The sequence below is a fragment of the Dipodomys spectabilis genome, unplaced genomic scaffold (assembly GCF_019054845.1).
Source record: "Dipodomys spectabilis isolate Male_0828 unplaced genomic scaffold, ASM1905484v1 ptg000095l, whole genome shotgun sequence".
In the NCBI taxonomy this organism is placed as follows: Eukaryota; Metazoa; Chordata; class Mammalia; order Rodentia; family Heteromyidae; genus Dipodomys; species Dipodomys spectabilis.
Window position 1 is genome coordinate 26,137,181 of NW_024870772.1, and position 24,171 is coordinate 26,161,351.

At 43.9% G+C, this 24,171-nt stretch overlaps 1 protein-coding gene across 1 annotated transcript in view; it reads right to left on the reverse strand.

Annotated features, from left to right (window-relative positions):
* The window catches only part of Xpo4 (exportin 4), a 112,942-nt gene extending 91,123 nt beyond the window's left edge, over positions 1–21,819 (reverse strand). The window contains exon 1 of the mRNA XM_042685327.1: positions 21,553–21,819. Coding sequence (XP_042541261.1) covers positions 21,553–21,627 — 75 coding nt within the window. The 5' untranslated portion in view covers positions 21,628–21,819. The remainder of the gene's footprint in view (positions 1–21,552) is intronic.
* Positions 21,820–24,171: the final 2,352 nt, after the last annotated feature.

Consider the following 24,171-nt stretch of genomic DNA (forward strand, 5'->3'; position numbering starts at 1 on the left):
GGAGAGAGTACTCTAATTCTCCATTTGCAAATAGTAAATGTATACTCTTCTACCATCTAACTGGATAATTAGCCTTAAACAATTTTGTCTGGCTAGTGGGAAAAATAAACCCTATTATTCTAACCAATATAGAGAGAGAAAATGCTAATTTCAACTAAATCAAAAGATCTGAAAGATGAAAAATATATTTAACCAAGCACACTGATCAACAGACGTTGTATATATCAATTACAACATCAGTCACTCTAAGTGCAGAGAGTTTTATTTTCTGGCCTGTCCTGGGGCTTGAACTCAGAGCTTGGGCACTGTCCCTGAGCTTTCACTCAAGGCCAGCACTCTTACCACTTGAGCCACAGCACCACTTCTAGCTTTTTCCTAGTAGTTTACTGGAGATAAGAGTCTCCCAGTCTTTACTGCCTGGGCTGGCTTCAAACCATGATCCTCAGATCTCAACCTCCTGAGTAGCCTGGATTACAGGCTTGAGCCACTGGTACCTGGCTCCAAACAGTTTGTGGTTTTTTTTGTGTGTGTAACATCTGTTACATTTTGGCTCAAGTGAATTCCTGTAATTAATTAAAGCCAGATGACAATTTCTAATGATACAGCACCCTCTACAGGTCTCTAGATAAAAGTGAAATATTTCCATTACAGAACTGGGTTTATAGACAAGTATTACATGTTTTCTTTCATATGGAGAAATTAAGAAGGAAAAAAAATGCCCTGAAAGTAAACAAGGGACCATTAGAAATTGGAAGGGAGCCAGAGAATGCATGGAAAAGCTAAGTGGACATAATCAATGCAGGATTAATCAATGTATACAAATATCACAGCAAGTTCCATCATTAATTTGTACAACAGTGTTAATAAAACTGAATATAAAATTGTTTAAAAAAAAAAAAAAAGGAACTGTATTAAAGTATTTAATGCTTTCAAAAGATTTTAGCCAGGCACCAGTCTCATACCTGTAATCCTAGCTACTTAGGTGGCTGAGATCTAAGGATCTCAGTTGAAAGCCAGGACAGGCAGAGAAATTTACCTCCAATTAACTACCCAAAAAAACTGGAGGCAGAGCTGTGGCTCAAATGGTAGAGTGCCAGAACTGAGCAAAGAAGTTCAGGAACAGCTCCCAGGCACTGAATTCAAGTCAAAGGCACAGGAGGGAAGAAGAAGAGGGAGAGGGAGAGGGAGAGGAGAGGTAGAAAAGATTTTAAGTTAAATACTGTGAATGGCTTAATTATAATCGAGAGGTACTTTTTCCTTCCATTTCTCAATTCCTATTCCAACCATTCTTTCCAATTGAATAACATTAGTTTAACAAGGTATCTCATCATTAACATCTGCTTACTGTATCCTGAACACACACACACACATACACACACACATACACACACACGTACTTATCAGTAAGCACTACTCTCACATTATTCTGTTCTATATACAAATGAACTCAGAATTACTACGAAATTTCTGAATCATTCTTTAACTCACTACCTTTGAAACAGACCACAGAGGCATAATTACAAAATGTAATATGCTACTTAGTCTCCAAACAAAATATTTCTAAAACTAATAATCTAAAAGCTATCCTAATAGTCAAATGCACTTGTAACCAAAAAGGACAGTTCTGAATGTATTAATGTGATAACGCTATTTCATTTACAAAACACAGAATGTAAAAAAAATACACATTGAGCACAGTGGCTCATGCCTGTAATCCCAACTACTGGATCGAGACAGTCTGAGTAAAAAGTTAATGAAGTCTCATCTCATCCAACAGATAGATGTAGTTGTGGCACACACTTGTCATTCCAGGTACACAAGTAATATAAATAGGAAGGTTACAATCCAGTCTGGCACAGGCATTAACAAAAAAAGTCTACTCTAAAATATAATTAAAGAAAAAAAAAAAAAAAGAGCTGGTAAGTCAAGTGGTCAAACACCTGCCTAGTACACACAAGATTCTATGCTTTAAAAAAAAAAAAAGACTCTTCTCTCCAATTAACCACCATGTGGCATTGTGGCTCAACTGGTAGAGCCCTAACCTTGAACTGAAGAGTTCAGGGACAGTACTCAGGCCCAGAGTTCAAGCTCCAGGATCAAAAAAAAAAGCTGGGCATCATGTGGGTAACTCCTGTAATTCTAACTATTCAGGAGGCTGAGATCTGAGAACTGCAATTCAAAACCAACCCTGGCAGAAAAGTTTGTGAAACAAATCCCCAATTAATCACCAAAAAGCCAGAAGTGGAGCTGTCGCTCAAGTGGCAGAGCACTAATCTTGAGCAGAAAAACTACAGGACAGTGACCAGGCTCTGAATTCAAGCCCCAGTACCAGCACAAAAAAATCAAGGGGCTAGGAATGTGGCTTAGTGGTACAGTGTTTGCCTAGCATGCATGAAACCCTGGGCTGGATTCCTCAGTACCACATCAACAGAAAAAGTGGCACTGTGGCTCAAGCGGTAGAGTAGTAGCCTTGAGCGCAGAGAGGCTCAGGGACAAAGCTCAGGCCCGTAAGTTTATACCCCAGGGCAGGAAAAAAAAAAAGATATAAAAATCAATTTCAAATCAATCAAAGAACTCAAAAGTAAAACCTCAAACTTTAAACGTACTACAGAAAAACATGGGGAAGACCCTGGAAGTTATAGACACTGGTAATTATTTCTTTTCTTTTCTTTTTTTGGTCAGTCATGGGGCCTGAACTCTGGGCCTGGGCGCTGCCCCTCAGCGCTTCAGCTCAAGGCTACTACTCTACCACTTGAGCCACAGCGCCACTTCTGGCTTTTCCTGCTTATGTGGTACTAAGGAATCGAACCCAGGGCCTCTTGCATGCAAGGCAAGTACTCTACCACTGAGCCACCTTCCCAGACTCCAGGTAATTATTTTCTGAATAGGAAGGACTCCAACTGCTCAACAAACAAGAGTAAGAGTTGACAAATGGGACTACAACAAAGGAAGAAATAATTACTAGAATCACAAACAATCCATGACAGACAATCCACAGAAAGAAGAAAACCTTCACTAGCTATTCAACAGCTAAAAGATAAAGATGCCGAGTGCTGGTGGCTCATGCCTGTAATCCTAGCTACTCAGGAGGCTGAGATCTGAGGACTGCAGCTCAAAGCCAGCCTAGGCAGGAAATGTCTGTGGGACTTTTTCCCCCTAGTGGTGGAGCTTCAACTCAAGGCCTGGGCACCATCCCTGAGCTCTGTTGGTCAAGGCTATCACTCTACCACTTTGAGCCATAGCACCATTTCTGGTTTTCTGGTAGTTCCAGAGACAGAAGTCTCCTGGCCCATGAGACTATCTCCAATAAAACAGAAGTAGCCATGTGGCTCAAAGAGTCATAGCATGGAGCCTTTTGGCTCAGAGAAAGTGCCCATGCTCCAAGTTCAAGCCCTATAACAGTAAGAAAGAAAAGAAAGAATGAAAGAAAAGAAAAGAAGGAAGGAAGGAAGGAAGGAAGGAAGGAAGGAAGGAAGGAAGGAAGGAAGGAGAAAGAGAGGAAAGAGAGGAAAGAGGGAAAGAGGAAAGAAAGAGACAGAGGGGGAGGGAGGGGGAGAGAGGGAAGGTGAAAAGGAAGGATGGAGAAAGAGTAAGAGAAAGAGAAAAACAGAAAGAGAGAAAGAATAAGAGAAAGAGAAAGAAAGAAAGAAAGAAAGAGAGAGAGAGAGAAAGAAAGAGAGAGAGAAAGAGAGAGAGAAAGAAAAAAGAGAAAGAGAAAGAAAGAAAGAAGAAAAGAAAAAAGAAAGAATGCAAGGAGCTGGAAAGTGGCTTAGTGGTAGAGTGCTTGCCCCGCTTGTATGAGGCCCTGGGTGCAATACCTTAGCACCACATAAGCAGAAAAAAAGCAGGAAGTGGCACTGTGGCTCAAGTGGTAGAGCACTAGCCTTGAGCTGAAGAATTAAGGGACAGAGCCCAGGCCCAGAGTTCAGCCCCCACGACCACAAAAATAGAGAGGGAGGGGGAGGTGGGAAGGGGGAGGGAGGAGGGGGGAGGGGAGAGGGAGAGGGAGCGAGGGAGCGAGCAAGCAAGCAAGCAGGAACTTATCAGTTTGGGGTTTTTTTCCAGGTAGAAAAGTTTACTAGGGGAGAGGGGAGCAAACTACCAGCCTGCACTTGATGAGAGAAAAGAAGGGGAAAAGAAGAGGAAGAAGAGGAGGAAGGAGAGAGGGAACTTGTGTTTGAGAAGGATTATATAGGGAAAGGTGAGGTGTGACCACAGCTGATTCCAGCAGCTTATTGTCTGAAGGAGGCGTGACCCGGGCAGTTCAGGAAGTGACCTCAGAGTCTCACAGGTGATTGACAGGTGATTACTGGTTTCAGTTTCTCATAAGGGTACATGCTGTCTTTCCCAAGGAGGAAGGGGGAAGGGGCTACTCTCCTGGGCAGACTTTGATAGTGATAAAGGGGTGTCAAGGGCTGGGAATGTGGCTTAGTGGTAGAATGTTTGCCTAGCATTCATGAAGCCCTGGGTTCAATTCCTCAATACCACATAATAAGGCCAAAAGTGGTGCTGTGGCTCAAGTGGTACAGTGCTAACCCTGAGCAAAAGAAGCTCAGGGACAGTGCCTAGGCCCTGAGTTCAAGCCCCAGAACAGCCAAAAAAAAAGGGGGGGGGGTGGGAGGGGAGCCAATTCTCTCTCTGGTTACTTCTGGCTGACAAGGGGTGTCAGTTTTAGGGGTAAAAGGTAGAGATGTTGTCTGGTCCGGAAGAAGACAGTAATAATGGTTCCTTGCTTGCGAATGTGTACACATCTTTGGATAAAATCTGAAAGAAATCTTGTGAGGCAGGGGCAGATGTAGAGAGAAGATGAAAAGACAGTGTGGTGGATGCTTAGATAGCAATGGTAAAGGGACCAAGAAGAGGCCGTCCGAAGGCAGATTTACCCTTGGATAGAGATGAGGGGATCCAGCAACTCCTGACACTAAACCCCTCTCAGGTTTTCCCACCAGATGCAAGGTTCACCAAAAGGCACTGCCACCTGGTTCAGGCAGAAAAGAATTTATCGGGGGGCGGGGGAACTGCCAGCCTGTACAAGATGGAGGTGTGTGCAGAGAGAGAAGAAAAGGAGAGAAGAAAAGGAAGAGGAGGAAAAGAAGACTTATCCTTTTTAAAACACATCTTTTTTTCCACACTCAACAACAGGCACTTCTGGAGACCTCCAAGTTGAAGCCCCGTGATCAAGGGGGGATAAAAAAGATAAAATCCAGAATATACAAAGAGCTTTAAAAAAAAAAAAAAAAAAGCACAACAGTGAAAGAAAAAATAATCCAGGTGGGCACCAGTGGCTCACACCTGTAATTCTAGCTACTCAGGAGGCTGAGATCTGAGGATCACAGTTCAAAGGCTGCAGGGTAGGAAAGTCTGTGAAACTCGTATCTCCAATTAACCACCAGAAAACCGGAAGTGGCTCAAGTGGTAGAGCACTAGCTAGTCTTGAGCTGAAGAGCTCTGGGACAGCGCCCAAGCCCAGAGGCCAAGCCCACGACTGCCAAAATAAAAAGGAAAGAAAAAGTATAGAGACTCCTCAAGAAACTTAAAATTACCTCTCTTTATGCCCCTACCTTACCACTCGATCAAATATCTGTAGAAAACATGCTCAAAGGATGTATGTCTAATCTGACAGTAAATACAAGAAAGATACTCACATCCATGTTTATTACAGCTCTGCTCACAATAGCAATCTGTGGAATCAGCAGAGGTGCCCATCGACAGATAAATGGATAAGGATATGATACATATATAGCATGAAATTCTACACAGTCATTAGGGAAAAAATGAAATATCGTTTATAGGAAAAGGGAACTGAAGAACATGTAGAATAGGACAAGTTCAAAACTTCAAATATAGGATTGTGAATGTGGCTTAGTGGTAGAGCGCTTGCCTAGCATGCATGTAACCCTGGGTTCAATTCCTCAATACCACATAAACAGAAAAATGCTGGAAGTGGCACTGTGGCTCAAGTAGTAGAGTGTTAGCCTTGAGCACAGAGCTTACAGCCAGAGCCCAGGCCCTACATTCAAGCCCCAGAGCTGGCAAAAAAAAACAAAAACAAAAAAACTCCAAATATATGTTTTCATTTGTGCGTGGAAGCTAGACCTAAAAGACACATATTCATAAACATGTACATAAGATTATATGCTGGGAGGGCTGGGAAGGTGGCTCAGTGGTAGAGTGCTTGCCTTGCATGCATGAGGCCCTGGGTTCAATTCCTCAGCACCACATAAGCAGAAGAAAAAAAAAGCCAGAAGTGGCGCTGTGGCTCAAGTGGTAGAGTGCTAGCCTTGAGCTGAAGGGCTGAGAGACAGCGCCCAGGCCCAGAATTCAGGCCCCACGACCAGACCAAAAAGAAAAAAAGATTATATGCTGGGAAATGTGGCTTAGTGGCAGAGTGCTTGCCTAGCATGCATGAAGCCCTGGGTTCTATTCCTCAGCACCACATACACAGAAAAAGCAAGAAATGGCAAAGTGGCTCAAGTGGTAGAGTGCTGGCCTTTAGCAAAAGAAGCTGAAGGACAATGCCCAGGTGCTGAGTTCAAGCCCCAGGACTGGCAAAAAAAAAAAAAATTATATACCTGTATACATATAGATACACATATATAGAAAGCACAAGTCTAACTATGGGATTATGTAGAAAGATGAGGAGAAAGGGAAGGGAGAGGGGAAAAAAAAGATGGGAGAATGAATAAGAAATATAGTGCAACTATGTATGAAGACTGCATAAGGAACCTCAAGGCAAGCTGTTGATCTTAAGAGGGATGGAGGAGCAGCAGAGAGGGCCATTCAAATACATGCATGTCTGAAATACCATAGTGAAGTCTCCTGGTGCAAGAAAAACAGGCTGGGATGGGAAATAGTGAGGTGCCTTGGAAGGAGGGTTAAAAGGGGTGAACAAAAATGAATTTGGTCCAAGTAGTTTATTTGTATATATGAATATACAACAATAATACCTAGTGAAATTGTTTTAAGGGGAGTAGGTCAAGGGTAACAGTTGAGGTTGAGATACATTATGCGCGAAAATGTCATAATAAAATTGCCATTATACAATTAATATATAATTTAAAAGCCTGAACCACCATAATAATATAATCTAAAAGTTAATACTAGCCACTTAGTTGACTAATATGCTACAAACAATAAAATCATCACATCAGAAACCTCTAAAAGCCAACAAGTGGAGCTGTGGATCAAGTGACAAAGCACTAGTCTTGAGCACAAAAGGGCAGGGACAGCACCCAAGTCTTGAGTTAAAGCTCTAGGACCAAAAGAAAAAATAAATCATCAAATCAATCCATTAAGTTACAGGATGGCATTGATTTTTTTTCCCCCAGTCCTGGAGCTTCAACTCAGGGCCTGAGCTCTTTTTGCTCAAGGCTAGCAATCGACCACTCCCAGTTTTGAGTACTTAATTGGAGATAAGTGTATCACAGAGACTTTTCTGCTGGTGCTGGCTTTGAATCACAATCCTCAAACCTCAGCCTCCTGAGTAACTGGAATTACAGGAGTAAGCCACTGTTGCCTAGTGACTTGAGTTTCTTAAAACCAAAATTCTGAATTCACTCTTGAGGAAAAGATCTGTTAGTATGTGCCTTAGTCCCAACTTCTCAGCAGGCAGGCTACCACAGAAACATAACTTGAGGGCTGGGAAGGTGGCTCAATGGTAGTGTTTGCCTTGCATGCATGAATGAGGCCCTGGGTTCGATTCCTCAGCACCACATAAGCAGAAAAGGCCGGAAGTGGCACTGTGGCTCAAGTGGTAGAGCACTAGCCTTGAGCTGAAGAGCTGAGGGACAGTGCCCAGGAGCAGAGTTCAGAGTTCAAGCCCCACAACAAGGAAGGGAGGGAGGGAGGGAGGGAAGGAGGGAGGAAAATCACTGGAGCCCAGGAGTATAGTCAATTCTGAACAACATATTGGGACCCTATTTCAAAAGTAAATAAATATGCCAGGCACTAGTGGGTCACACCTGTAATCCTAGCTACTCAGAAGGCTGAGATCTGAGAATTGCAGTTCAAAGACAAGCCCCAGCAGGAAAGTCCATGAGACAATTATGCCCAACTATGCCCAGCTCAAAGTGGAAGAGCGTTTGCCTTAAGCAAAAAATCTCAGGGATAGCCCCTAATCCCAGAGTATAAGCCCCACAACTGATCAGAAAAAAAACTGCTCTATCTCATTATTATTGCTGTTTCTCTCTTGCTAGCCCTAATGTAAAAAAAGGTATACTTTAGCTGGGCGCTGGTAGCTCACACCTGTAATCCTAGCTACTCAGAAGGCTGAGATCTGAGGATCATGGTTCAAAGCCAGCCCGGGCAGGAAGTCCAGGAGACTCTTGTCTCCAATTAACCACCAAAAAAACAGAAGCAGCGCTGTGGCTTAAGTGGTAGAGCACTAGCCTTGAGCTAAAGAGCTGAGGGACAGTGCCCAGGCCCAGAGTTCAAGCCCCACGACCAAACAACAACAAAAAAAGTATACATTATTATAGGTATGAATATATAGGAAAAAACATTATAGAATTGGTTTAAAGTATCGACTGGGGTTCTTAGAATGTACCCACTGCAGTAAGGGGACTAGTGCACTAGTCATTTCACAGGTGAAGAAACTGAGATACAGTTCAAGTAATGTACCCATAGTCACAAATTAGCTAGAAGTTGAACTAGAACATAAACTCAAGGAGTATGACAGCAGCATTCTAACTCTGAACAGAAACTATACTTACATGCCACAAATTAGAAGAGGCAGATCTCTTCTATAAGTCCTCCTTTAAGGCCCAAAACAGGCTCCTGGGTGTTTTACAGTGCCTTCTTTAAACAGAAACATTTGGAAAGAAATTATAACAAAGGACCCTTTCACTGTTCTCATTGCCACAAAAAGCAAAAACTATTTTTTTTCTTTTGGCTAGTCCTTAGTCTTGAACTCTGGGCCTGGGCACTGTCCCTCAGCTCTTCAGCTCAAGGCGAGCACTCTACCACTTAAGCCAAAGCACCACTTCCAGTTTTCTGGTAGTTAATTGGAGATAAGAGTCTCATGGAGGGATGGGAAGTTGGCTCAGTAGTATAGTTCTTGTCTTGCAAGCATGAGTCCCTGGATTTGATTCCTTAGCACCATATAAGCAGAAAAAGCCAGAAGTGGTGCTGTGGCTCAAATGGTAGAGCGCTAGCCTTGAGCTCAAGAGCTGAGGGACAGCACCCAGGCCCAGAGTTCAGGCACCATAACCAAAAAAAAAAAAAAAGTTTCCTGCCTGGGCTGCAATCCTTTGAACTGCAATCCTCAGATCTCAGCCTCCTGAGTAGCTAGGATTACAAGAGTGAGCCACAGGTGCCCATCACAGCAAAAATGCTTTAAGAGGCTCACATTTGAGATAAAATGAAAAGAATCAGAAGAGGAGGCAACAATAGGAGATGGCAGTGGGGTGAATGATGGCAAGAGAGGAATCAGCAGAAGTGGCACGCATCTAGCTACTCAGGAGGCTGAGATGTGAGGATTGCAGTTCAAAGCCAGTGGATAGTGCCCAGGTCCTGGGTTCAAGCCCCACAACCTAGGAGAGGGGGAGATCATCAGACAAACAGGGGCAAGGGGAAGTGGCACTGTGGCTCAAGCGGTAGAGCGCTAGCCTTGAGCTGAAGAGTGCAGGGACAGCGTCCAAGCCCAGAGTTCAAGCCCCACTACCGAACAAAAAAATACATATATATATATATATATATGTGTGTGTGTGTATATATATATATATATATATATATATATATAATAAGGTAATAAAAAAAACAGGGGGCAAGGATAGGGAAAACTGTTTTGAAAGAATCATCCCAACAAAAGACAATAGATATGTTCCTGCCCAACTTCATCATCCCACCACCAAAGCCTAGTTACCTTCACTTTACAAAACCTAAAGGTAATACCACCAGTAACTCAAAGTTAAAATTTTGCAACTTTTGGTGGTAGTAGTGGTTGTGGGGATTGAACTCAGGGCCTGGGCAATGTCCCTGAGCTCTTTTTAGCTCAAGGCTAGGACTCTATCACACTGAGCCACAGCACCACTTCTGGTTTTCCAGTAGTGAATTGTAGATAAAGAGTTCCCCCAGATTTTCCTGCCCAGGCTGGCTTTGAACCACAATCCTCAGATCTCAGCCTCCTGAGTAGCTAGGATTATAGGCATGAGCCACTGGCTCCCAGCTCCCAATTTTTCAACTGGGAAGATTACTTACTGATGAAGGGATTTAGTATATATTTAGTTGAGGGGAGGCAAGACAAGAGAAAGAGAGATAAAGCAATATTTCTGAATGTTTCTATTCAAAACCTATTTAAGTAGGACTATATGTTCCAAGAAGCTAAGGATCAAAAAGCAAGGAAAATACTCCCTGCCCTTACAGAATTCTATTAAAAGATATGCACACAGGAGTCCACAAGCCCAGGCTTCACTGATTCAACCTGAATCTTTCTCCCATTATACTGCTAAGCTTTTTGTCAAAATAGTGGGAAATTCCAATCTTTACATCTTGGAGATTTGTTCCTTATTGACCTATTTCCCAGGAAGCAATAATTGTAACTTTTATACAACTTAACAACAATGGCGGGCTGGAAAGGTGGCTCAGTGGTAGAGCGCTTGCCTTGCATGCATGAGGCCCTGGGTTCGATTCCTCAGCACCACATAAGCAAAAAGAAAAAAGCCGGAAGTGGCGCTGTGGCTCAAATGGTAGAGTGCTAGCCTTGAGCTGAAGAGCTGAGGGACAGCGCCCAGGCCCAGAGTTCAGGCCCCATGACCGGACCAAAAAAAAAAAAAAACACAACAATGGCCACCATCTACTTGCCAGACACAATGAGAGTGTGTGTGTGTGTGTGTGTGTGTGTGTGTGTGTGTGAGAGAGAGAGAGACAGAGAGACAGAGAGAGACAGAGAGAGATTTTTTTTGCCAGTCCTGGGCCTTGAACTCAGAGCCTAGTCACTGCCTCTGAGTTTTCTGCTCAAAGCTAGCACTCTACCACTTGAACCACAGTGCCACTTCTGGCTTATTCTGTTTATGTGATATTGAGGAATCAAACCCATGGCTTCATGCATACTAGGCAAGCACTCTACTACTAAACCACATTCCCAGCCCACAATGCTATATTTTTTTACATGTATTATTTGACTTGATCTTACCACAGCCCTAAAGAAACTATCTTGGGGGGGGGGGGGGGGGAGGAATATGGGAGGGCAGGGATGGTAAGGGGAAACAAAGGAGACAACAATGCTTGATAAGAAATGTACTCATTTCCTTGCTCATGTAATTGTAAACCCTCTGTACGGTATTTTCACAATTAAAAAAACATATTAATAAAAAAAAGAAACTATCTTTCTCCCTTTTACAAATGAAGAAACAGATTGCACGTTCAAGACTCAAGATAAAAAAATCATAGTCTGACCCTAAGTCCATGTGCCATTAAAGCATTTACTCTGAAGTTCCTTAAGCATTACTGTTATGAGATACAAACTTCAGTGGACTAATATCTTGCAGACATATATAGAAGGAAAATCTAGATATTCTTGGTTTACTACAAATATCATTTTTTTTACAAAATCATGAAAACTAAAGTGAGAATACTAAAGTCAGATTGAAAACCAGTACTATTTGACAGAAAATATACTAAACACATGAATAATGCAAAAAACTGGAATTTTGAAAAAACAGTAAAAGGGAGGTCTTATCCAGTCAGTTTATGAAGGTGTAAAAAAAGTTTTTAAACATTATTAGAACAGGAAAAAAAAATAATGAAACACAAAGACTTCTCAGAAACAATCTACAGTAGATGACAAGGAAGTGAGTAAAAGACTATTGGAAATGCTACAGGAACAATTGGCTGTTTCGACACAAAAGCATACAATTTGATCTGTATGCATTTTCTACACAGTTTTGAATTTATGACTTAGAAATGAAAGCAAGGGCTGGGGATGTGGCTTAGTGGCAGAGTGCTTGCCTAGCATGCATGAAGCCCTGGGTTCAATTCCTCAGTTCCACATAAATAGAAAAGGATGGAAGTCACTGTAGCTCAAGTGGTAGAGTGCTAGCCTTGAGCAAAAAGCTCAGGGACAGTGTTCAGGCCCTCAGTTCAAGCTCCAGGACTGGCAAAAGAAAAAGAAAAAGAAAAACCTTAACAAAAAAATTAAGAAGAAAACACAAATAAATATGATGTCAGGGCAGAGAAGAATATCTTAAGCAATATAAGGACAAACCCCTTTTTGTTATTAATAAGTTCAACTATATTGAGTAGAACCCTCTACCTGGGTGAAGTGGCTCACACCTATAATTTCAGCTACTCAGTAAACAGACATTGGGAGGACTGCAGTTTAAGGCCAGTCAGGAGAGAAAGAGAGCTGTGTGTATCAGGCATCAGTGGCTCAGGCCTATAATCCTAGCTACTCAGAAGGCTGAGATCTGAGGATTGAGGTTCAAAGCCAGCCCAGGCAGGAAACTCCGTGAGACTCTTATCTCCAATTAACCACTCAGAAAACCTGAAGTGGTGCTGTGGCTCAAGTGGTAGAGCACTTGCTTTGAGCTGAAAAGCTGAGGGACAGTGCCCAGGCCCACAGTTCAAGCCCCACAACCAACCAACGAAAGAAGAAAGAAAGAAGGAAGAAGAAAGGAAGAAAGAAGGAAGAAAGAAGGAAAGAAAGCCAATGGCTATTAAACTGGACAATTCAGAGTAGAAAATGGCTTTTAAAAATGCAGGAGCAAATTCAACCTCACTACAATTATACATGCAAATTAGAACAATGAGCTATCAATTCTGACAGATACCTATATCTGGGAGGTTTGGATAGCCTCCTACTCAACTGTTATAAAATGGTGAAATCAAGGGAATAGACAAGTTAGAACTGAAGGTCATCTAGGAAGCTGGTCCTGAACAAGGCCCATGTAGTCTAAGGTCTATTTCCAGTCATTCATTCCACACAGAACTCCCAAACACACACACACACACTACATATACAAAGGTGTACCTATAGCACACCAAAAGGGGGAAATACTAACAATTGGAATTACCACAAATAGGGTATAATGGAGCATTCAGCATGCAGTGCTTTATAATGCAATTAAATGACTGACTTATTTAACAACATGGACAAATTGAAAATTACCCTGAAGTAAGAGAGGTACAACAGAACTTTCATGTAAAAATAGTATATGTCATTTACTTGTGTGGAAAAATTATAAAAATAAGAAATAAGCAAAAACTTTTTTTTTTTTTGAGAAAGGTTCTTGCTACATAGTCCAGGCCAGCCTTGAACTCTGGATTCTTCTACCTCAGGAAATAGAGCTGTGTACCACTACATCTGGTTGATACACAACTTTAAAACTGGGGGCTGGGAAGATGGATCAGTGGTAGAGCGCTTGCCTTGCATGCCAGAGGCCCTGGGTTCGATTCCTCAGCACCACATAAGCAAAAAGAAAAAAGCCAGAAGTGGTGCTGTGGCTCAAGTGGTAGAGCACTAGCCTTAAGCTGAAGAGCTAAGGGACAGCGCCCAGGCCCAGAGTTCAGACCCCACGACCGGACCCAAAAAAAAAAAAGCAACTTTAAAACTATGATTACCTTTATGGAAGAAACAGAAGCTGGAAATTAGCATGTAAAGGAACTTTAGAGGGAGTGGCACTGTGGCTCAAGTGGTAGAGCACTCGCCTTGAGATGAAGAGCTGAGGGACAGCAGCCAGGGCCAGAGTTCAAGCCCCATGACTGGCCAAAAAAAAAAAAGATTCCATGAATCAATTGCCGGGCACCACTGGCTCACACCTGTAATCCCAGCAACGCAGGAGGCTGAGATCTGAGGATCACAGTTCATAGCCAGCCTGGGCAGCAAAGTCTGTAAGACTCTTATCTCCAATAAACCACTCAGAAAACCAGAAGTGGTCTATGGCTCAAGTGGTAGAGCTCTAGCCTTGAACTGAAGAACACAGAGACAGTGCCCAAGCCCAGAGTTCAAGCCCATGACCAACCAAAAATAATAATAAAGAAAATAATCTATAATTTGACCAGCTAGTTATCCCAAAAATGTAAAACTGAGTTAACATTAGAAAATCAATCTACTCCATTTACAGTATTTACATTTTAAGGTAAAGAGACCATGTTATCAAAAATGAGAAACCCATTTAATTAACTTAAGATCCTAAATTTCAGACAAATTATAATGGAGAAATATCTCAAACTGGTATAAAAACTTATACAGGAGCTAGGACTGTAATTCACTGTCAAGAGTTCATGCTTAGCATGTATGGAGTCCTGGGTTCAATCCTCAGCACACATATACACACACACACACACACACACACACACACACAAAACAAACAAATTTTTAAAAAAAAACAACATTTTGCCAGGGATCACAGCATGCATCTGTAACTTGGAAGGCTGAGGCAGAAGTATTTCTTGAGCCTAGGGACTCAAGATCAGCCTGGGAAATACAGAAATCATTGGTCTCTTAAAAAGAAACACTAAGGGCAGGAACTGGTGGCTCACACCAGTAATCCTAGCTACTCAGGAGGTTGAGATCTGAGGATTGCAGTTCAAAGCTAGCCAAGGCAGTAAAGTCCGGGAGACTATCTCCAATAAGCCACCAGAAAACCAGAAGTGGCACTATGCTCAAGTGGTAAAGTGTTAGCCTTGAGCTGAAGAGCTGAGGAACAGCGCCCGTGCCCGTGCCCGTGCCCAGGCCCAGGCCCAGAGTTCAAGCCCCCTGACCAACAAAGGAAAAAAAAAAAAAAAAACACATGGAAGATCAAAACTCATATAATTCACAAGCATTATAGATCATGATAATAATTTGCCTTGTGAAGATTAAAATGTGTTTGTGACTTTAAGTATCACTATCCCACAATACTGTGAAATTTATGTAATCACTTAATCTCAATTAAAAAAAAAAGAACATGGAAGAGTGCCTAATTAAGGCAGTAACTGAACTTACATTATCCTTAATTTTCTTAGGACATTGCTTGAAAGTATAGCACACTCTTTTAAGAAGACATAAAAGAAATCTGGAGCACCATCTATGTAGTCTTTTTTTTTTTGGTCAGTTGTGGGGCCTGAACTCTGGTCCTGGGTGCTGTCCCTCAGCTCTTCAGCTCAAGGCTAGCACTCTACCACTTGAGCCACAGTGCCACTTCCGGCTTTTTCTGCTTATGTGGTACTGAGGAATCGAACCCAGGGCCTCATGCATGCAAGGCAAGCACTCTACCAGTGAGCCACCTTCCCAGCCCAGTAGTCTTTATTTAACTACTCATTTTCCACCCATAAAGACAAAGATTGACACTAAGAAAAGCCAGTTACTGGAGGCATATGCCAATAATCGTAGCTACTCAGGAGGCTGAGTTACAACAACTGAGGTTCAGAGCCAGCCTGAACAGAGAAGTCTGAAACTCTTATTTCCATAAACTACAAAAGAAAGAAAGAAAGAGAGAGAGAGAGAGAGAGAGAGAGAAAGAAAGAAAGAAAGAAAGAAAGAAAGAAAAAAAGAAAGAAAGAAAAAGAAAGAGAAAGAAAGAAAGAAAAGCAAGCAAGCAAGCAAGGAGGAAATAAAGCTGTGGCTCAAGTGGCAGACTACTAGCCTTGAGCAAAAGAAGATCATGGACAACACCCAGATCCTTCCTGAGTTCAAGCCCCAGGATGGGCACAAAAAAAAAAAAAAGACATTTCACATCGCATAGCAAATCAGAAGAGCAATACACAAAGACAGCTAGCAGAACTCTTTGGGCTTCAAATGCAGTAGACACTAGCCACTTTAGAACTTCTAAATTTTTTGGTTTTTTTTTTTTGGGTCCAGTCATGGGCCTGAACTCTGGGCCTGGGCGCTGTCCCTCAGCTCTTCAGCTCAAGGCTAGTGCTCTACCACTTGAGCCACAGCACCACTTCCAGCTTTTTTCTTTTTGCTTATGTGGTGCTGAGGAATCGAACCCAGGGCCTCATGCATACAAGGCAAGCTCTCTACCACTGAGCCACCTTCCCAGCCCAGAACTAAATTTAAAAAAGCAAATTTTTAGTTCCACATTTGCCACATTTCAAGTGCTCACTACTGTACATGACTAGTAGATATCCCCTTGGCACATTTCTATCATTGCCCAAAGTTCTTACAGCATTGTCTAGATTGTATTTAGTGATGGTAACTCTGATCATGTAAGTATAATCTCAGACCCTGAGTTTCAGGTGATAATGTTTTTCATCAGTGGTTCTTAATGAAGGCAATTTTGTCCCCAAGAGATATTTGCCAGTGTCTGAAATACTAGATTTTGGGTTGCTGTAACTGGGGAGTTTACTGGCAGATAGAAAGGTCAGGATACTGCCAACAATTCTTCCCAATAGGAATTATCCAACCCCAAATATCCATAGAGGTGAGGTTCAGAAATGCTGTCCTACATAAATTTTCCTAAACTCAAGAATCAAGAGCAAAAGAAAATATGGAATTCTCATCCAGTCACTCATTAAGCAAGAATTGCTTCATTACTCAATATTCTGTGGCAAGAACCTGGCTCAACCTGTTTTGAAAAAGTTCAGGTGACACTAATTCTTTCAATTTTATGTCTTTATAAAAAATTGACTTGAGCTGGGCAACAGTGGCTCAGGCCTATAATCCTAGCTACTCAGGAGGCTGAGATCTGAGGATCCACAGTTCAAGGCCAGCCTGGGCAGGAAGTCCATAAGACTCTTATTTCCAATTAACCACCAGAAAACCAGAAGTGGTGATGTGGCTCAATGGTAGAGTGCTTTCCTTGAACTGAAAAGCTCAGGGTCAGTGCCCAGGCCCAGAGTTCAAGCCTCTCAACAGACTAGGAAAACTGACTTGACCAGGTACTAGTGGCTCATACCTGTAATCGTTGCTACTCAGGAGACCAAGATCTGAGGATCGTGGTTCAAAGCTGCCCCAGGCAAGAAAATCAATGATACTCTTATTTTTCAACCACCAGATTGGGAAGATTGCAGTTTCAGGCCAGCCTGGGGGGAAAAAAAAGGCTGGCAAGACCCTATTTCAACAAATAGCTGGACAAGGTAACATGCAACTCTCATCCCAGCTACACAGGCGTCTGAAATGAGAAGGACTGTGGTTCCAGGCCAACCTCCACAAAAAAAGTTCAAGAGGATTCCTCCATCTCAACAGAAAAAGTTCAGCATAGTGGTACAGGCTCATAATCCCAGTTACAATAGGAAGCATCAACAGAAGGATCACACTCAGGTCACCCAAGGCAAAAATTGTACCCTACCTCAAAAATTACCCAAGAGGGCTAAAAATGTGGCTCAGTGGTAGAGTGCTTGCCTAGCATGCATGAAACCCTGGGTTCGATTCCTCAGCACCACATAAACAGAAAAGGCTGGAAGTGGCACTGTGGCTCAAGTGGTAAAGCCTTAGCCTTGAGCAAAAAATAGCAGCTCAAGGACAGTGCCCAGGTCCTGAGTTCAAGCCCCATGACTGGCAAAAAAAAAAAAGAATTAAGGGCTGGAGGTACAGCTCAACAGTAGAGTATCTAACAAGGGTAAGGTCCCAAGTTCAAACCAATACACCCAAAACAATAACAACAACAAAATTTGCTTATAATATCCTTCTGATATCCATCTTAAACCCACTTAGATATCTACTTTTCATGAAAAGTTCTCCTGATTATTCTATACACTAAAATACTATGATGCTTATTAAGAATGAAATGGAAAATATACAAAAAGAAAACTATACAAAAAGGAAAATATACAAAAATATTTATGAAATATATCATTTGCCGGGCGACGGTGGCTCACACACCTGTAATCCTAGCTACTCAGGAGGCTGAGATCTGAGGATCCCAGTTCAAAGCCAGCCGAAGCAGGAAAGTCTGTGAGACCCTTATCTCCAATAAACCACTCGAAAACCAGAAGTGGCGCTGTGGCTCAAGCAGTAGAGTGCTTGCCTTGAGCTGAAGAGCACAAGGACAGCACTCAGGCCCTGAGTTCAAGCCCCACAACCAAAAAAAAAAAAAGAAAAAGAAATACATCATTAATTATTACTATCTTAAAACATTTGACATTAAAATAAAGCAATTTATAATTTTAAAAACATCTACTCGGCCCCTCGGATTAATAAGTGCTGAAGTCCTTTTTAGAAATTTTTTTTTTTTTAATTTTTGGTCAGTTGCGGGGCTTGAACTCTGGGCTTGGGCGCAGTCCCTCAGCACTTCAGCACAAGGCTAAGGCTCTACCACTTGAGCCACAACGCCACAACGCCAGTTTTCTGGAAAAATTTAGCCAGGCGCTAGTGGCTCATGCCTGTAATCCTAGCTACTCAGGAGGCTGAGATCTGAGGATCCAAGTTCAAAGCCAGCCAGGACAGGAAAGCCTGTGAAACTCTTATCTCCAATAAACCACCAGAAAACCAGAAGTGGTGCTATAGCTCAAGTGGTAGAACACTAGCCTTGAGCTGAAGAACTGAGGGACAGCACCCAGGCCCAGAATTCAAGCCCCACAACTGATATATATATATATATATATATATTTTTTTTTTTTTTTTTTCCCTAATGCTTAAAAGTTGAAGGAACATTAGCTGAGTGCTGGTGGTTCACATCTGTAATCCTAGTTACTCAAGAGGCTGAATCTTAAGATCATGGTTCAAAGCTTGCCCAGTAAGTAGTTAAGTAAAGACCATGAAACTCAACTCCAATCAACCACTAAAAAAGCCAGAAGTGGTGCTGTGGTTCAAGTGATAGAGGGCTGCCTTGGGCCAAAAACTCAGGAACAGCACCCAGACCTTGAGTTCAAGCCCCAGAGCTAGCACAAAAGAGCTGTTTTGGTTTTTTTTCCCCTTACCTCCTCTCTCTCAATTTCCAGTGAGCTGGCTGTTTGCTCCCAGCCCCCCAATAATCTTTTTTGCATTGGAACAAAAACCAAAACTGAAAGAGTATTAACAATTTTAACTATTCTCAAGCACATTTATTTACCTCCTTTCTGGTTCTACTGTACTGTAGGTTAAGAACATAGACTGGAAACAAACAAACCTGAGTTTAAGCCCTCACCCTACTAACACTTTCCACAAAAATTTGGATAAATCACTAGCACATATATGTTAACTCCTTACTCCACCCACTACATATACCCACATACAAATTTCTAAGGATTAAATAAGGAAACACATGTGAAGTGCTTGGCACTGCTTCAAACACAGTATACACCTCAAAACTGTTAGCTATTAATAATCGTAATGGAATACAGCTTTCAGATTAAGGAAATAGAGCAACTGCCAATCTTTTGACTATACCTCACATATAAGATGTAATGGGGTAAAGTAGAAAAATACTCAGCTTTAAATGGAGGCAAATCAGAATGGAAGCCCTAATTCAGCAGCATGGTAATCATGTAACCCTGGCCACTTAAATACATGCAAGCTCTTGTTCTGGTTTCTAAGCCTTGTGAAGCTTTTACAAGGATTCATAAAATAAAGGATTTAAAAAGTATCAAGACCAAAATCTAGCATTCAAGAGTATTTATCATTTTTCTTACCTATCCTTTATAGTTGACAAAAAACACACTTACCAAGAAAGAGGAAAGTTACTTTCAAACACACTAAATTACACTAGACCAATAATAACCACTGGTTTTATCTTATCAATTTAAATACAAAAGCCCTGTTGAGTTGCATCTTTTTCCAAAATGTAATGATAACAGAGCCTCAGAAAATTTCAGGGATTTCAGGAAACACTGTAGGTTAGGGATTTTAAGAAATTTGTATGAAGGAGAATACTAGATAGTTTTTTTTTTTTCCCAGAGCTGCTTTGTTAGGGCATGGATACATATTTCCTAGGGTTTGTTTTTTTTTGGTCGGTCGTGGGTCTTGAACTCTGGGCCTGGGCACTGTCCCTCAGCAATTCAGCTCAAGGCTAGCATTCTACCACTTGAGCCACAGTGCCACTTCCAGCTTTTTCTGCTTATGTGGTGCTGAGGAATGGAACCCAGGGCTTCATGCATGAAAGGCACTCTACCACTGAGCCACCTTCCCAGCCCCTTTCTAGTCAGTTTTGTGGCAAAAAAAAAAAAAAAATCCATTAACCTGACTCCTAATTTTTTTTGGTCTGTGGGGGGTCTTGAACTCAGGGCCTGGACACCGTCCCTGGGCTAGTGCTCTACCACTTTGAGCCATAGTTCCACATCCGGTTTTCTGGTAGTTAACTGGAGATGAATCCCCTAAGCCGGGTCCCCATGACTCAGGTCTGCAATCTTAGCTACTGAGGGGGCTAATGCCTGAGGATAGCAGTTAGAAGCCAGCCCAAGCAGGAAAATCCATGAGGCTCTTATCTCCAGTAATTCACTCAGAAAACCGGAACCGGAAGTGGCGCTGTGGCTCAAGTGATAGAGCGCTGGCCTTGAGCTGAAGAGCTCTCAGCCCTGAGTTCAAGCCCCACAACTGACCAAAAAAAAAAGAGTCTCACGGGACTTTCCTGCTCGGGCTGACTTTGAACCGCAATCCTCAGACCTCAGCCTCCTATGTAATGAGCCACCAGTGCCCAGAAGCCTTCCCGATTTCTAAAGAAGCTAAAATATCGGCTTTATGTAGAAACAAAACTAAAAGGTCTACTAAAATTAGTTCAAATATTAAGTATGATGCTTGAACACGGCCCTAAACATCAAACCAAAAAGAAAAAAAAAAGCCCCCCAAAACAACCAATCGGGCTACTTTGAATTCTTAGAAAGTCAACCAATTTAAGTAATCAAATGAGCCTCTAAACTAAAAAAAAAAAAAAATTTTAATTAAAAACCTCCCCCAAACACATAAGTGCCCTAAGTTACAGAAACGAAGCAGAGCCAGCACACCTAACATCCAGTTTACTAAGTGACTGAAGATCCTTGCCGAATGCTCCCTGCGTGGAATCGTTTAATCCTGCCCGGGCAACCCCTAAACTCTTCTGGAGGAAATGACCTCATCAAACTTTCTCCGAGTGTGGTCTGAGAACATGAAGTTGGAAGCAAGCACAGCAAAAGCCTCGGTTCTCCAAAAGATGCAGCCCACCGAGACTCGGATTCTGGACCAAGTTTGACCCCCCCCCCCCCCACCTCCCACATTGACCTTGGTCCCATAGACTGGCCTGGCGCTCTCCGGCCGGTCCCTCCACGTGCCGCCGGCTGCGGTTACCCCGGCGGTGCCCGCACCTAGGGGGAGCTGAGTGCACCCGGACCCGGGCCCTCCTTCCTCCTCGGCCCCCTGGCACCAGCTCCCAGCGGCGCACACGCGGCCCCACGGATGCCCGCGAACCCCGACCTGGCTTCCCCGCGTCCCGCACCGCCTGCTGGGCCCCGTGTGTGGGGCTCACCCCGCGGCCCGGGGGGGAATCCTCTCTCCTACAGCCCAACGCCAGGTTGGGGAGCAGCCCCTGGGGGACCACAGCGAGCCCACGGCGGGAGGAGAGGAGGACGGAGGCTCCTGCGCCACGCCACCGCCGCCCCCTCTCCTCCCAGGGCTGCCCGGAGAGAGGGCCCTTCCGCGGCCGCCCAGCACCGGCGAGCGGCGCAGGCCGGGCGCCGCAGGGGCTCCCGGGGACCCCCGCGGACCCTGGGGTGCGGGGTGGAGGGGCTGCGTGGCATCCTCACCATCAGAACTTTGGCCGCGTTCTCCAGCTGGGCGATCACTTCGGGGGGCCCCAGCGCCGCTGCCGCCGCCATCATGGTCTCTCTTCAATGACGCGCCATGCGCTGCATTCTGGGAGCGAGCGCCGCGGCCGGCCAATAGCCCGCCGCGACCCCGGGGTCCTCACGCGCTCCCGGGGGCGTAACAGCCGCAGTCGACGCCGGCGTCAGGTCCTCTTGGTAGATCTGTCCGGATGGCTGTGGAGTCTGCCGGGTGACGGGCGTGAGCCGCGCCGCAGTACTTTTCGTGAGGACCGCCGCGCCGGGCGAGGCCGCGCGCCTGGCGCCAGGCTCTACGCTGTGCGCATGCGCACTCCTTGAGCGCCGGCCGCGCGGAGCCCTGCTGCCGGCCTCGGGCCGGTCCACACTCCCGCGCCTTGGAACCCTTGGTCCCGCTCCCCTATCCCGAGTGCGCACCTCCCCGCAGAGCGCCTGCCTTCTGCGCCTTGTTTTCCTGCATTCCAAGATGGAACGTTTCACTTTTTTCTCTTTTTGTGCGGGTCCTGGTCTTGAACTCGGTGCCCTGGGCACTGTCCCCGAGGGTTTTGTTTTCTTTTTTGCCAGTCCTGGGGCTTGAACCCAGGGCCTGGGCACTGTCCCTGAACCGCCTGTGCTCAAGGCCAGCCACAGCACCCCTTCCGGCCTTTTCTGTGTCTGTGCTGTTGGAGAATCCAGCCTAGGACTTCACGTGTGCTAGGCAAGCGCCCCAGCACGGAGCCATCTTCCCAGCCCGGCTTGGCTTTTTCTTTTGTTTTTGTGTGTTGTTTGTTGCTCAAGGCCAGAACTCTACCATTTGATCCACAGCTCCACTTACAGTCATAGACTTTCCTGCCCAAGCTGGCTTCCAACCGTGATAGTCAGGGGCTGGGAAGGTGGCTCCGTGGTAGAGCGCTTGCCTTGCATGCCTGAGGCCCTGGGTTCGATTCCTCAGCACCACATAAGCAGAAAAAGCCAGAAGTGGTGCTGTGGCTCAAGTGGTAGAGCGCTAGCCTTGAGCTGAAGAGCTCAGCCCAGAGTTCAGGCCCCACGACCAAAAACAAAAAACAACTGTGATAGCCAAAACTCAGACTCCTAAATAGCTAGGATTACAGGCATGAGCCAACGCGCTAGTCTTCCGTTGAGCTTATGTGGTGCTGAGGAATCGAACCCAGGGCTTTGAGCATGCAAGGCGAGCACTCTACCGCTGAACCACCTTCCCAGCCCTGAAAAGCATATTTCTTATACTTGCTATATTAACTACATCAACATGAAAAACTAAATTAAGATTTTTACTGCTTGAGAAACAGGGAAATAAGTTTTATTTTGCTACTAAACAGTAAAATGATCCAAAATCCAATAAATAGCTTTCTTAAAGAATTCTTTTGCCGGGCTGGGAAGGTGGATCAGTGGTAGAGCGCTTGCCTTGCATGCTCGAGGCCCTGGGTTTGATTCCTCAGCACCACATAAGCAAAAAGAAAAAAGCCAGAAGTGGCGCTGTGGCTCAAGTGGTAGAGCACTAGCCTTGAGCTGAAGAGCTGAGGGACAGCGCCCAGGCCCAGAGTTCAGGCCCCAGGACTGGACCCAAAAAAAAAAAGAATTCTTTTGCCAAGCACTACTGGCTCATGCCTGTAATCCTAACTACTCAGGAGGTTGAGATCTGAGGATCCATGAATGAATGTCTAGGAGACTCTGATCTCCAATTACCCACCATAAAAAGCAGCAAGTGGAGCTGTGGCTCCAGTGGTAGAGTGAGATAGCCTTGAGCACAAAAGATCAGGGACAATGTCCAGACTGATTATGAAAATTCTGGTTATTATGGGCCATATATATGTATATCTATCTATATGTATAGATAGATATACATATATATATGTGTATACACACACACACTGAGGACTCAGTAAATATTCATTCAACCAGCAAAAACATTACAAATGACTGTTATAGGGATTCACACCTGAAATCCTAGCTGTTCAGAAAATTGAAATCTGAAGATCATGATTCAGAGCCAGCCAGTGCAGGTAAGTCCATGAGACTCTTATCTCCAATTAACCATCAACAAAAGCCATAAGTGATCTGGACACCAGTGGCTCATGCCTATAATCCCAGCTACTCAGGAGGCTGAAGGTTCAAAGCAAGCCTGGGCTGAAAAGTCCTTGAGACTCTTATCTCCAATTAACCACCAGAAAACTGGAAGTGGCACTGTGGCTCAAGTGGTACAGAGTTCGCCTTGAGCTGAAAAGCTAGGGACAGTGCCCAGGCCCAGAGTTCAAGCTCCACGACCAAAATAAGCCATACTCAAGTGATAGAGCATCAGCCTTTATTTAGCAAATCAGCTAAAGGAGAGTGACCCAAATTCATCTCTCCTTCTCCCCTGCTCTTTTTTTTTTTTTTTTGCCAGTCTTGGGGCTTGAATCTGGGCCTGGGTGTTGTCCCTGAGCCTCTTTGTGCTCAAGGCTAGCACTCCACCATTTTAGCCATGATGCTACTTCCAGCTTTTTCTGATTAGTTTTTTGGAAATAAAAGAGTCTCACAGACTTTCCTGCCCAGGCTGTCTTCAAACCTTGATCCTTAGATCTTAGCCTCATGAGTAGCTAGGATTAC